Here is a 15,889-nt window from a genome sequence, read left to right as displayed (position 1 = left end):
ATCTGTACAAGTCCAGGAGCAGTTTTTTAATGTGATGCTAATTAACACTTTATTCTATAATTGAGCATTTCTGCAGTATATTGTTTATCATGACATGTATTTCTGTATCATCTTTATGTTTTCAGCATGCCCCTTTTGCTTTGTGTATAGCTGTAAATTTATAATGGCCTAAAATTTTCAGACACACACGAAAATAGCAGTTCCACATAGAAATATCAGCATCGGCCCCCATATTTCTAAGGCGGTTCAGGAGTCCTATTCTCAGTGCAAGGACACATGGACATCCACCTAGCTAACTGGTGCTGTCATCCAGCAGTGGTGTGTGAATCAAATGTATTATCACTTACTTACATGACATGAAATTTGCAGTTTTGTGGCCGAGTCTTTGGACTTCTGCAGGTTTTCAGCCGTATGTTGGCAGATCTGCCCTCTGAACCAATGACTATTCACTTAAAGCAAAGGGAGAAAGGAAAATTTTATGGAATATATAAGCTTTTCAAACTTATATTATTCAGACACACTGTTGACAACTAAGTCTGACTGGAGTGCAGCTACAGAAGTATTTTATCAGTGTTTTTGATTAGCAGAGCCCTATGCTCTCACTAATTTGGTTGGAAACCCCGACTTCCTCTCAGATGTTTGTATTAACAAACATATCGAAGGCAAGGGCTGATAAAATGTATGGGCAACCATGGTCTACATCCTGTGTGCTGCTTTACGAGATCCACCTCAGGACAGCCTACTCAGGAACCTTCAGCTAGTTACTGAGAATGCTTTCAGCTTGACTAGACAGATCAGTGGGTTATTACTGGCAAAGTTTTTATTTTTATCCTGAGCTAGCCTGTATTTCATTACATGGTTTCTCACTGCTCAGAATTTACATATGACTGACCTCAACAGATCCACTTTATCATAGGATAACCTGAAGTTTGAAAATTTAATCGTAATATGAGCCTCTTTTGTTTTTTAGTTGAGAACACTGCAATAATTACCAATGCGTTCAAGATGGACTATGACACTGCTTCTGCCATCAGATTCTATACATTAAATATAGTTGTTAAGGACCGGGCAGGAAATACGGCAATGTGCAATGTGAATATATCATTGATTCCTGTCAATGAAGCTCCTATATGTGATGCTGATTTTGAAGCAGGGACAGGTAAATGTGCTTAAACTATTAATGGCAAGTGAAAGTGATTGCAATGAGTTGGGTTTTCTTTGGTAGCCACTTTATTTCTCTCCGCCATTTTGTTTTTCATTTCCAACTTACTAGCCTAAGAAGCATATAAATCCATTCATGGGTGGTGTGGTCACGAGACAGCTAGCTTTTCCAGATAATCCCACAGTGGGTAACCAGATGTCCAGAAAGATTGCTTACTCTGACAAAACTGGAACCAAATTATCCAATACTATGTCACCTTATGTTCCTAACTTGTAAAAGTGTGAGGCATTTTGGTATTATTGTCCACCTTCCTTTTTGCTGGTTATAGGAACTCTCATGTTGTTTGTCATGTTTGTGATTGCATGACAATGGGAGTAACTTTGAAAATTGTCTCAACTGATCTTTTAGCTGCAGAACAACAGGAATTCTGCAGATGCTGGAAATTCAAGCAACACACATCAAAGTTGCTGGTGAATGCAGCAGGCCAGGCAGCATCTGTAGGAAGAGGTGCAGTCGACGTTTCAGGCCGAGACCCTTCGTCAGGACTAACTGAAGGAAGAGTGAGTAAGGGATTTGAAAGTTGGAGGGGGAGGGGGAGATCCAAAATGATAGGAGAAGACAGGAGGGAGAGGGATAGAGCCAAGAGCTGGACAGGTGATAGGCAAAAGGGATACGAGAGGATCATGGGACAGGAGGTCCGGGAAGAAAGACGGGTGGGGGGGGACCCAGAGGATGGGCAAGGGGTATATTCAGAGGGACAGAGGGAGAAAAAGGAGAGTGAGAGAAAGAATGTGTGCATAAAAAAAAAGTAACAGATGGGGTACGAGGGGGAGGTGGGGCCTTAGCGGAAGTTAGAGAAGTCGATGTTCATGCCATCAGGTTGGAGGCTACCCAGACGGAATATAAGGTGTTGTTAAATTCCCATTCTGACATGTCTAGCCATGGCAAAATTCCCATTCTGACATGTCTATCCACGGCAAAATTCCCATTCTGACATGTCTATCCACGGCAAAGCCTCCGGGTCCAACCTATTATTCTCCGTAACTTCTGCCACCTCCAACGGGATCCCACTACTAAGCACATCTTTCCCTCCCCCTCTCTCTCTGCATTCCACAGGGATCGCTCCCTACGCAACTCCCTTGTCCATTCGTCCCCCCCATCCCTCCCCACTGATCTCCCTTCTGGCACTTATCCGTGTAAGCGGAACAAGTGCTACACATGCCTTTACACTTCCTCCCTTACCACCATTCAGGGCCCCAAACAGTCCTTCCAGGTGAGGCAACACTTCACCTGTGAGTTGACTGGGGTGATATACTGCGTCCGGTGCTCCCGATGTGGCCTTTTATATATTGGCGAGACCCGACGCAGACTGGGAGACCACTTTGCTGAACATCTACACTCTGTCTGCCAGAGAAAGCAGGATCTCCCAGTGGCCACACATTTTAATTCCACATCCCATTCCCATTCTGACATGTCTATCCACGGCCTCCTCCACTGTAAAGATGAAGCCACACTCAGGTTGGAGGAACAACACCTTATATTCCGTCTGGGTAGCCTCCAACCTGATGGCATGAACATCGACTTCTCTAATTTCCGCTAAGGCCCCACCTTCCCCTCGTACCCCATCTGTTACTTTTTTTTTATGCACACATTCTTTCTCTCACTCTCCTTTTTCTCCCTCTGTCCCTCTGAATATACCCCTTGCCCATCCTCTGGGTCCCCCCCCCCCGTCTTTCTTCCCAGAACTTCTGTCCCATGATCCTCTCGTATCCCTTATGCCTATCACCCGTCCAGCTCTTGGCTCTATCCCTCCCCCTCCTGTCTTCTCCTATTGTTTTGGATCTCCCCCTCCCCCTCCAACTTTCAAATCCCTTACTCACTCTTCCTTCAGTTAGTCCTGACGAAGGGTCTCGGCCTGAAACGTCGACTGCACCTCTTCCTACAGATGCTGCCTGGCCTGCTGCGTTCACCAGCAACTTTGATGTGTGTTGTTTTAGCTGCAAAAGTGTAGTTTGATTTTCTCAGCCAGAAACTGTGGTCTGGCATTAATAGTGAATAATGCTGAGCATACATTCCAGTTTAAATTCGAAAGATAATGGATAATGAAGGTAATGCAGGACTCTAGATGAAAGAAAAGGAACATTGTATATTCACTTACTGCAAGATTTGTCAGCCATAGCCTCCCAAACCTTGAATCACCCGATGTTCTTTTTTGTTCAGATCAATGAAACTTAATGTTCCAGTTATATTAGAGAACTAAATTTGGCCAAAGCTGATATCATTGGCAAAATGAAAACCAGAGGTAATCCCAAAGGCTTGCTACTTTAATCTGCATAAGGGTACTACTAAAAGACAAATGCCCCTCTTCATGGCATTGTGCAATGATGAAAAAGGTTCTTTCTGAGAACTCTTATCATTGAGCCATTGCCAATTTATGAGGCAACTGATGTACCAATTATTTAGAGGTTAATCAATTTCCTGCCTTTGTTTATTCTTGATTTGCAGCCTCTGTGGATATTAATGAGACCCATGATGTCCTGACAACCATTTACAAAGTTGTTGCAACAGACCCAGATTTTGAGGACTCTTTGACAGTAAGGTTCTATTTCAGCCATATTGATAGTGAACAAATAATTTATATTTATAAAAGTCTGAAAACAGCTCTCTGTATGAAATGAATGGCCATTCAGTCACCAAAGACAGATACTGTGAAGTTCCATTAAGGCTTTGAAATCATGCATGCTCTGTGATGAATATTTTATTGGGATTAGTGAAAGTTAAAGTGCCTTGAGATAAAGGGATATTAAAACATGCTTCCCTGCTCTGATTCACTGCCTGTAATCCCAACCTAGATGAACTTTCCTTACCAAGGGTCACAGGCCCTCATGACTCCTGCACTTACAGACCATCAACCTGGGGATTACTGATCTCCTCAGTGCCTGTTGACGTGACCTCTAGCCTCGCTGATCTTTGACCTCAGAATGCTCTGAGTTGGATTCCAAACACTTTCTTCTGCCCCTGATTCTTCATTTACTGCCTCTAACCTTTAACTCTCCCTCAACCCTGTTCCAAAACCCTAACCTAACTCCCTGTGCTGTCTCCAAAACTATCCCTATGAACCTAAAAAGCAATGTGGTCTGAACCATGATATCGACAGACATTGCAGGTTGGCGCCATCTTAACCGAAATGCAATTTGTCTCACTAATCCCAAATATAGAAGTATGAAGCAACACACGCATTTTCTCATCTTTATAGAAGAACAAGAGTAGAACTTAGCCAGTGTTTGTTCAAAGATCATTTTGTAATCTGCATGAGAAACTCTTTGGTATTAGTGATGAAAGTATATCAGAACTGGCTGCCTCTCATGACTCTTGCAATTTTGATTCTAGCAAAATCAAAAGAAATGAAAATTGTAGAACAAGTTAATAGTTTACACCTGCTCAAAGTTAAATTCACCACTTGTTGAATTGTTACCATCATTCATCTAGCTGTTCTGGTCAGTTATAAATAGGAGCTGGAGCATTTTACGGGGCAGGAACTAAGTCACGAGAGATGATGGAATCTTTATATATAATGGCAGCAATGTCCTTGTGAAGATTACATGGAAATAATTATTCCTTATTTTTATTTTCAGTATGAGATTGCATCCCAGGTGTCTGGCCCTCTAACAGGAGGAAATATCTTCAGTATTGATTCAGCGACTGGAATTATCTACAGAAATATATCAACATCACTGGATTATGATTCTGGCTATCATGCAAGTTTATTTCATAAATTTTATTCAAATTACAAGGGTAAATTAAAGAGTGGATGCATGAGATCAGGATCAAGATTGAAATAATGTGTTTCTCTTTTCACTGCACTGGTTTACTTATGTTTCACAGCTGAAATTATTGAAGCCAGCCTGAACCAGTACTGGACTGATCATTCAGCAAAGACGTTTCAGATTAGTTAAGGTGCATTATACAGTGAGACCAAGGGTCATGAAATTGGCCTGGTTTTTCCCAACTGGAAGAAAACTGTTCACTGTTCATTGTGTGTATAGATTTTGGTGGATTTTTGAGGGGAAACTTTTGGTTACTTGAGATCAATTCAGCAAGCATGCCCTCTAGTGGGCATCTTGGTGTGCAAGAGTCAGGTATATGGTGGTACCTTCAATCAATCAGATGAAAAAGACAAGTAACCCTGTGGTAGTTACTGGGGGATGAGTAGGAAGTGTGGGTTTTCAACCCTGTGCCATTTTAACTTCACAGCTTACTTTAATGTTTCTCCCTATAGTGATGATCCCAATTTCTGTCCAGTAAGAAGTTTGGTCATGTGTTGAGTGGTGGAGTTAAGGAAGGTATCTGAGACCAGGCTAGATAGAAGACAAACACTGCTCTTCCTTAGCGACCTGCTTCTTCCACAAAACAATCCTTTAGCTGCCAGGTATCCCAGAGCTTAGGTAAAATTTAAGCTTAAATTTGAAGCTCCCAGACATAATGTGATGAAATCAAAGCTACGTCTGCTAACGTTGGAGATGGGCACACTGGAGTGGAATTGGAAACTAGGTAGTGTGTTTGTCTTCCAACGTAACTATATTACTGATAATTTTATTCACCACAGGTGTTCACATTGGATGTTACAGTGAAAGATAAAGGAACCCCATCTCCACAGAAGTCCTGCAAAGGAATTCTTACCATAAATATCATTGATCAGAATGATGAGGTCCCTATTATGAGGTAAGATGAAGATGGAATCAGCCACTTTGAGAATGCCACACTTTTAAAGACTCATTGGCTTCTTCCTTTGCGGAAGTTTCAGAAATACACAACTTACATTGATTGGTTATAGTGAGGGCTGCCCTCTCACTTCCGAGCCAGACTGGTGCAGATTCAGATCTGGATTGATATTTGGATGGAGATACTGTTCCAAAGGTGACACTTTGTCAGGGGTGGCACCTCTGGATGAGATGGTAGACCAAGGCCCAGGCTGCTTGCTGAGGCGAACATCGCACAGTTTTGTAGGAAGCTTTACCTCTTGGGCAAACTTATTAGTGATTGGCTTAGACATTGGGTAACACAAACAGAAGTATCATAATGACTATTTCTGGATCATTTGCTGTCACTCCAGAAATTTGATCAGACACTTCCCAATAGGAATTGCGATAGTACAGGTGATGCTATTTCTGCATCACATACTCAGCAAGTCATATAATTCCCCATGGCATGAGCAGGAAAAGAAAACAGTTCACCTGATTTCTGAAGTGATCATTTTCAGCACTGTTGAGCACAAACAATTCTTCAGAGCACTCCACTGGACTGGAACCCCACAAAGGCAAGTCCACTCACTGATCTATCCTTCTTTAGTCTCAGCCCCTGATCTAGTGACCCTGAGGCTCAGGATGGAGAGCCCAGTCTTGTCCCCAGGCCCAATGGCTCCTTACCTGATTGTTGCCTGCTCATAATCCGGCCCAAATCATGATTGCAGACACCAGCTTCCACACTCAACTGTGTATCTGATCCCTTTGCCTCATTTGGGCCTACATCTGCTGACTGCCCTCTCTCAGTGAACCCGATGCACCCAGCTTTGGCAGTATAATGTTGTCGTAGTAAAGGCTCAATGCCATTTCAGTACTATTGACATTTGCAGCTGCAAGCTGACAGCTGAAACAATCATTGTCCTGTTGTCACAATGGACATATTGCACACAGGCCTGTACACACTAGAACTACAGGAACTATATGATCATCACCACATACTGTTAGCGTGCAAATTGTCTTCACACTTCATGCATTAAAACAAACTATTACTGGTTGTCAAGTATTTGAGACATCATGAGTTGCCTACTGTCTTAAACAAGTACCCTTTTTTATTTTAATGCAGGAATAAGCGTGCTCATGAAAACTTTAATATAACAGAAGCATACATGTTGTTAACTCCAGAGAATGATTTATAAAGCTTAATTATTTGTTTTAAGTTTTAGCCCTGCAAATCCAATAAATTTCACAGAAGACAGTCCTGCTGGAACTGTGGTAGTGCAACTGGATTCCACTGATAGGGATGCTGGTGATGTTGCATCTTATAGCCTTGCTGAAGCTTCCCAAGACTTTTCCATTAATCCAGGCAAGGACATTACACACATATGTATTTAATATATGAAAAGCTTACTGTTATTGTGGCAAGTTCCAAGCATTCCTTCATATCCTGCCATATCCACTGTGTACATTGTTAGATGGCGCCACAAGGCAACTATAATTCATCTTGACAGTGTTACCATGGCTCTCCTTGTCCAGTGCTATTCTCACCTTTTCCAAAGTAGCAACTGAGGTGATTTTTGCAGTGAAATGTTTGAAACCCTTGGCGTTTGTCATTACTACTCCATAAAACTAGACAGAACTTTGGAATTCCTGTACAAATGTAGTTTAACATGGAAATTGCAGAAATCCCATAGATAAAATCCGTGGATAATTTCACTCACCTGAACTGTAAATTTATTCCGCAACCTATGGACTAACTTTCAAGGACTCCACAACTTAATCTCAGTATTATTTAATTAATTTATTAGTTCTTTTTTATTTGCATAGTTTGTCTTCTTTTGCACATTGGTAGTTTGCCTTTGTTTATGTGTAGTTTTAAATCGTCTCTATTGTCTTTCTTTGTTCTACTATGAATACCTGCAAGAAAATGAATCTCGGTGTGGTGTCTGGTGTTGTTGGTGGTGTACATATACATATACATGTGTGTGTGTATATATATATATATATATATATATATATATATGCACTCCAGTGAAAGCAATCTGAGTTTGAGGTAGTTGGCAGTTTAATAATTTCACAGCACCAGAATGCCTTGGATCCTCTGGAATGATTCACTTTAGCAACAGGGTACTTCATAAGGAGCATCTTTTAAGATGTTTAAAGGAATCTATCGCTACTCCAAATCAGGCCTCAGATAGCAGACTCCAGTTATGTATGCAGTTCCCCCTTTATGAAAGTGGGAGAAGGGATGATGCGCTGGTCTGCAAGTATAATTGAATTGCAGAGGCTTTAGACCACCCCCCCCCACTCCTAACTATCCTGCTGACAAATATAGAGTCACTGAAAAATAAGATCGAAGACTTCAGAGCAAAACTTCTGTACTAGAGGGACATCAGGGAATGCTGTATGCTTTGCTTCACAGAAACATGGCTATCGCCCACCATCTTGGAAGCAGTGCTGCTACTCAATGGCTTCACAATTCTCTTTAAAGACAAAACTGATGTGTCTTTTAAAGGTGGAGGAGGTGGAGTATGCTTTATGATTAACTCATTGTGTGTACAAACATGGCAGTTCTGTCCTGCTCACCCAGTCTGGAACATCTAGTGGTCAAATGTCATCCACTTTATCTATCAAGGGAGTTTTCCGCCATCATCCTGGTAATGGTGTAAATTGCACCTCAGCTCAACATTAGGCAGGCACTAGGGGAGCTGAGCAACATAATCAGCAGATATGCAACTGCGCACCCTGATGCCTTTGCTATCATTGGTGGAGCTTTCAACCAGGTCAGCTTGAAGAAGTCTCTGAACATCTGCCACTAACCTATCACCTGTGGAACCAGAGGAGCCAACTTGACCACTGTTAGTCATAGTCATACTTTATTGATCCCGGGGGAAATTGGTTATACCACCATCAAGAACGTTTACCATGCCATCCCACTGCCATACTTTGGCAAGTCAACTCATCTGGTTATGCAAACATGAGGAAATCTGCAGATGCTGGAAATTCAAGTAACACACACAAAATGCTGGTGGAATGCAGCAGACCAGGCAGCATCTATAGGACGAAGCACAGTCAACGTTTCAGGAGGAAGGGTCTCGGCCCGAAACGTCGACTGTACTTCTTCCTATAGATGCTGCCTGGCCTGCTGCGTTCCACCAGCATTTTGTGTGTATCATCTGGTTATGCTTCTATTTCCAGCATAGAGGCAGAGACTAAAGACTTGCAGCATCAATAGGAAGTACTAAAAAGATATAGTCAAGGAAGGCAGAAGAGCACTTACAGGACTGCTTTGGGTTGGTGGATTGGACAGTATACTGGGATCCATTTTCGAGTCTGAATGAATATGCCACAGTTGTCACTGAGTTCATTAAGACCTGTGTGGATGAGTGTGTGCCTTCAGGAATATAACAGATATACCCAAACCAAAAGCTGTGGATGAACCTGGACTGTCATAGTTTGCTGAGGGCTAGATCTTTGGATATCAAGACTGGTAATGCAGAAATATACAAGAAGTTCAGGTATGACCTACAGAAGGCTATTTTAAGTATGAAAAAAATTCCGATTGAGGTTGGAGACGGAATTGGATGCACGTCAGCTCAGGCAGGGTTTGCAGGCCATTATTTCATACAAAGCGAAACCTAACTTTATGAAAGGCTGTGATGTTTCACTCCAAGATGAGCTCAATGCCTTTTATGTACACTTTGAAAGGAAAAAGTTAAAAGTAAATTTATTATCAAAGTACATTTATGATCTATATACAACCATGATATTCATTTTCTTGTGGGCATACTCAGTAAAGCCATAGAATTATAACCATAACAGAACCAATGACAGATTGCACTAACTTGGGCGTTCAACCAGTGTTTAAAAGACAACAAACTGTGCAAATACAAAAGGAAAGAAATAATAATAATAATAAATAAGCAATAAATATCAAGAACATCAGATGAAGAGTCCTTGAAAGTGAGTCCATAGGTCGTAGGAAAATTCAATGATGGGGCAAGTGAAGTTGAGTGAGGTTATCCCATTTAGTTCAAGAGTCTGATAGTTGAGGGATAATAACCTTTCCTGAACCTGGTGTCCTGTATGAGAGCAGCAAGAAAAGATCATGTCCTGGGTGATGAGGTTCCCTGATGATGGATGCTGCTTTCTTGTGACAGCATTTCATGTAGATGTGCTCAATGGTAGGGAGGGGTTTACCCGTGATGGACTAGGCCAGACCACTAATTTTTGTAGGAATTTTCATTTGAGGATATTTGTGTTTCCATACCAGGCTGTGATGCAACCAGTCAATTTACTCTCCACAACACATCTATCCTCCTATATACTGTTCCATCACCATCTTTGGTTTGGCCTATGACAGTGGTGAAATTAGCAAATTTGAAAATGGCATTGGAGATGTGCTTAACAACACAGTCATGAGTGTAAAGCGAGTAGAGCAGGGGGATAAGCACACAGCCTTGTGGTACACCTGTGCTGATGGAGATCTTGGGGGAGATGTTGCCACTCTGAAATGACTGACATCTGCAAGTGAAGAAATCAAGGATCCAATTGCATAAGGAGGTATTGAGGCCAAGGTCCAGGAACTTATTGACTAGTTTTCAGGCGATAATAGCATTGAATGCTGAGCTGTGGTCGATAAAGGACATCCTGATGTATGCACCGTTTCTATCTAGATGTTTCAGGGTTGGCATCTGCTGTGAACCTGTCGCTCCAGAAGTCAAATTGAAGCAGGTACTAGTTGCTTCTCTGGCAGGAGTTGAACTGTTTCATCACTAACCTCTCAGAACACTTCATCACCATGGACTACTGGATGATAGTTAATGAGGCAGGTCACCACGTTCTTCTTGTGCACCTGTATAACTGAAGCCTGTTTGAAGCAGATGGCTATCTCAGATCACCAAGAATAGAGCCACACCTATTTGAATCCCTGCAGCATCTGGTGACCCTGAGATCTCTGCCTTGGAGGCTGACGTCAGGATATCTTTCAAGGGGGTGAACTCTCGCAAGGCGTCAGGCCTTGATGGTGCACCTAGTGGGGCTCTGAAAACCTGTGCCAACCAACTGGAGGGAGTGTTCTAGGACACCTTCAGTCTCTCACTGTTGCAGTCGGAGGTTCCCACCTGCTTCAATAAGACGACGATCATACCAGTGCCCAAGAAGAGCAGGGTGAGCTGCCTCAATGACTGTTGCCCAGTGACACTCACATCTGCTGTGGTGAAGTGCTTTGAGAGTTTAGTCATGGCTAGAATCAACTCCTGCCAAAGCAAGGAGCTGGACCCACTGCAATTTGCCTATTGCCACAATAGGTGTACAGTGGATGCAGTCTCAATGACTCTCCACTCGGCCTTGGATCACCCGGCCTACAGCAACACCTACGGCAGACTACTGTTTATTGACTACAGCTCAGCATTCAACACAATCATTACTCTAAGTTCTAATCAACAAGTTCCAAAACCAGGGCCTGCAACTGGACCCTTGACTTCCTCACCAGGAGACTGCAATCAACACTGACTCACCTCAAGGATGCGTGCTTAGCCCACTACTCTACTCTCGCTACACCTATGATTGTGTGGCTAGGCACAAGTGAAATGCCATCTATAAATTTTCTGACAACACACCTGTTATTGGCAGAATTTCAGATGATGACAGGGAGTATAGAGGGGTGAGATAGATCAGCTGGTTGAGTGGTGTCACAGCAACAGCCTTGCACTCAATGCTGGTAAGACCAAGGAATTGATTGTGGACTTCAGGAAGGGGAAGTCAAGGGAACACACACCAGTCCTCATCAAGGGATCAGAAGTGGAAAGGGTGAGCAGTTCCTGGGTGTCAATATCTCTGAGGAATTATTCTGGGCCCAAAATATTGATGCAATTACAAAGAAGACAGCAGCTACATTTCATTAGGAGTTTGAGGAGAACTGGTATATCACCAAAGACACCAGCAAGTTTCTATAGATGTATTGGGGAGAGCATTCTAACTGGTTGCATCACTGTCTGATACAGAGGGGCCACCACACAGGATCAGAAAAAGCTTCACAAAGCTATTAGCTTTGGCCTAGCTGGACACTCATCTCCCAGCATCCAGGACACCTTCAAAAAGCGATGTCTCAGAAAGATGGCATCCATCATAAAGGAACCCATCACCCTTTTCTCATGCCCTCTTCTCATTGCTACCATCAAGGAGGAGGGACAGGAGCCTGAAGACACACACTCAGTGTATCAGGAGCAGCTTCTTCCCCTCTTGCCATCAGATCTCTGAATGAGCAATGAACCTATGAACACTACCTCAGTATTTTTTCCTCGATTTTATGCTACACATTTATTTTTCTTTTTTATATATAAAAAAGAAAAATAAATATGTAGTTTATAGTTTATATTATTTATAGTTTATAGTAATTTATAGTTTGTATTATTATTATAATGTACAGCAGCTACAAAATTATAAATTTCACAACTTACTCCAATGATATTAAACCTGATTCTGATCAAACTGAATGCAAGAAACATTAAGGATATCAAAGGTCATGTCATGCATAAAAAAATCTTTTTTTAAAATGTATAACATTATTTAATTACTTTTCTACTTCTCTAAATCCATTTGTTAGAACAGAAGGCTTTGTTAATAATGCAAGAATCTGCAATATTGACTCGCAACACTGTGATGATTTGTGATTCATTGCTTTTGTATTCTCTTCGAGTCTCATTTTCATGCATCTTGAGAATTAAAATATTAATTGATTACAACAGGTTAAAACAATAAATTATTGAAGTGTACCTATCTTTACAGTTACAGGGATAATGACTGCAATAAATGTGTTGGACTACGATAACAGCACGACAATAAAATACCATTCACTGCAAGTGTTTGTCACAGATAAAGCGTTGAACACGGCCACAGTCAGCCTGACCATTGTGCTTCAGCCTGTCAATGAACCACCAGTGTGCACTTCACCGCAGCTGGCAGAAGGAAATGGCAAGTTTAACATTTGTCCCTTACATTCGCACACCAAGAACATCTCACTTTCTGCGCGATCTTATTTTTGTTCATCTTGTAAAGTCAGCTATAAATGAGAATGAGGAAGGGGAGGTTTGTTTCACTTGGGAGAGATGGGAAGGGAGGAGATGATATCCATTTAGTCTCATCTAAACTATAAACTATAAAGTACAGTATAAAATCTTTGCATACAATGTTTTAAAAATGATTGCTTTTATATTTTGCAGCCACAATGAACATTGATGAGAATTACCCAAATCTGAAAACAATCTACCAGGTTACTGCTACAGACCCTGATGAAGGGGATTCACTGACAGTAAGTCCTGCCCTGCCTCTGAGCTATATTGTTATTATATCAACAGTAAATATTGATAATGGACAATTTTTAGACATGCACCAATGATATTGTGCTCCTTGCCTTTCAAAAAGATTTGAATAAAATTTGATGGTTAACTATCGTTGTGCGAGAAGAACCTTTGAGATTGTGTCCCTGGTTCTGAATTTCCCCAACAGTAGGTATTAATTTTCTCTATTTATCCTATTCAATTTAAAGCCTGGAAATAGATCTTCCTTAAAGGATCATCTCCTAAAACTCAAGTGACATTCATACAGCCCATTTTTTATTATTTAACCCTTTAAGCTTTGACATCTTTTCTGGAAATTTGCACTTGGTCCCTTGAAGTGGAACGCATTCTTTCCGAGCATGAACAACTCACACCAAGCTCAGTGATCACATAATGACTGACCAAAACTGAAGTAAGACTTCCACTCATATGTATTCCATTAGTTTTCCTGAATATTGCACTATTGTTCACAAGCGAATATGATCTGTACACTTCAACAACAAAACTCCTTCACTACTTCTCATTTCCCCTCAAGAAAATACTCATATTTGCCATTCTTGCATTCTTGGCAGATTACAACACACTCTCCTACATTGATCTCCATCTACCACCAACTAAATCAGTTTTCACTTGTTTATAACCTCCTACTCCCAGTGTTAGCATGACAGCTTTAATCCTACAGGCTCAAATTCTATCACTAATCTTAATTAATGATCAAAGTTTCCAATCAAACCTAGCCGTACAACTTTTCACCATGCAATCAAAGTTAGGTCCAGGATTTAACCTACTCTATATATCATGTAGCACCATTGGAATTAAATGCCAGCAACAATATTTATACTGAAATCAACTAACAAGAATTCATATTTGTATTAGTTCAGCATTGTGTCCCAGGAATCTAGTCCAGTCATGGGAGGTAATCAGTTCAGCATTGATGCTGACACAGGAATCGTGTATAGAAACTCAACAACGATTCTAGACTACGACCACACATATCATGTAAGTCAAAAGAATATTAACAAGACACTAATAACTGATGCTTTTATTCTTGTATGCAGAGCTTCTTTTTAATTTACTGATGATTAAATCAAAGCAGTTATCCTGAAATATCTGATAGACACCTACTTTTTCACATTACAATGAACTGAACTGATCTTTTTACTTTTACAATTTTATCCTGAAATCAAGAGTCACAATCTTTTTATTTAAATACTTAATTCAATTGTTCATTTCATATGACTTTTGGAAGAAGAGTATATTGTATTTCTTCTATCGACTGAAAGAGGTATTAACATTATCCTGCATAATAAAGAGAGTACTGAATTAATATTTTCTTGGAAAGCTGCATTTACTTTAAAAACAACTTTCAAGAATATACTGGGGGCTTTCATTACTCAGGCCACAAGTGCCAATCGCAACTTGAGCTGTTGATGGCAGCTTCAGTGCTTTCAGTTAATATTCCAAAACACCAAGCTACATTTAATTTAGTTTAAAATACAATGAAAACAAAAAGAACTCACCAGAACTTATTTTTAGTTATCAAGACACAAGAAGGGGCAAGAGCTCAACAAATCAGGCAGCGTCTATGGAGGGAAATGGACAACTGACGTTTTGGGTTGAAACCTTTCTTGTAGAAGTCTGGCAGCTGTTATCCAATCCAGTTGAAGGCTTTTGAACAGCAACATTGCCTGTCCGTTTCCCTCCATAAATGCTCGCCTGACCTGCTGAGTTCCTCCGGCGTCGTGTGTTTTGTTCCGAATTCCAGTATCTGCATTTTAGTGTCTCCGCATTACTTTTAGTTGTGTCCAGAGACCCGTTCAAGTTCCACAGTTCAATAGTTCCATTTAATATCAGAGAATGTATACAATATACAACCTGAAATTCTTAGACTTTGCAGGCATCCAAGGAAACAGAAGAGTGCCCCAAAGGATGTGACAGTAAAAACATTAGAATGCCAAATCCCCCCACCCCTTCTACACACAAGCATCAGCAAAGCAACAACCCTGCCCCACTCACTTCAGCAAAATAAAGCAACACTGAACAAGCAAGCAATAGCAAAATCCCCAAGAAAGACCATGATCAACACAAGACCATGTACAACAAAAACTAATCATTCACCTGACAATTCAACATGCCACAGGCTCTCTCTCCCCCAGTAAAGGGACAGAGTGGTGTCCCCCGCTTTACAGCGAAAGGGGAGACCCACAAAGACAAACAACTCGCTGAGTACGATGTAAAAATCTGCCACGCCAGTCTTTTCCCCCAGTTCTCTGGATTGAGAATCAGCAACAGACTGTACCCCACCAATGAGAGAGAGCACGCAATTGGCGGAGTACAGAGTCCCCAACAGCTGATCCACTGTTCCCAGTGTTCTGCTTTCTCCTGCAATGGCACCCACATAGAATTGGCTCATCCCCAGGGCCGCAAGGCCTCAGAACCCTGAAAGCGCGCTTGTTTTCTAGGCCATGTCCTTGGGATATTGGAAAACAGATGGTCGTGAGCCCCTGGAAGTGGGTCCCACTGCCGCAAAGAAATGAAGTTTGTGTAGCTCAGGGTCTTTGCAGAACCCCAGCCACCTTGAAAAGGAAAAAGAGAAACATTAGATGCATAGGGCCATTCTGGATCTGAGGGGTCAAAGGTAAAATGTA

At 41.4% G+C, this 15,889-nt stretch overlaps 1 protein-coding gene across 9 annotated transcripts in view; it reads left to right on the top strand.

Moving 5' to 3' along the window:
* LOC134359482 (protocadherin Fat 4-like) overlaps window positions 1-15,889 on the top strand; it is a 164,068-nt gene that overhangs the window by 98,447 nt on the left and 49,732 nt on the right. For all 9 annotated transcript variants that reach the window (XM_063072794.1, XM_063072796.1, XM_063072800.1 and 6 more), the window contains 8 exons: window positions 971-1,159; window positions 3,668-3,756; window positions 4,798-4,920; window positions 5,769-5,884; window positions 7,122-7,267; window positions 12,691-12,876; window positions 13,125-13,213; window positions 14,118-14,240. In XM_063072794.1, coding sequence (XP_062928864.1) covers window positions 971-1,159; window positions 3,668-3,756; window positions 4,798-4,920; window positions 5,769-5,884; window positions 7,122-7,267; window positions 12,691-12,876; window positions 13,125-13,213; window positions 14,118-14,240 — 1,061 coding nt within the window. The remainder of the gene's footprint in view (window positions 1-970; window positions 1,160-3,667; window positions 3,757-4,797; window positions 4,921-5,768; window positions 5,885-7,121; window positions 7,268-12,690; window positions 12,877-13,124; window positions 13,214-14,117; window positions 14,241-15,889) is intronic.

Source organism: Mobula hypostoma, chromosome 20, assembly GCF_963921235.1.
Source record: "Mobula hypostoma chromosome 20, sMobHyp1.1, whole genome shotgun sequence".
Classification (NCBI taxonomy): Eukaryota; Metazoa; Chordata; class Chondrichthyes; order Myliobatiformes; family Myliobatidae; genus Mobula; species Mobula hypostoma.
The sequence above is the reverse complement of the archived record's forward strand: the minus strand, read 5'-3'. Positions and strand labels throughout refer to the sequence as shown.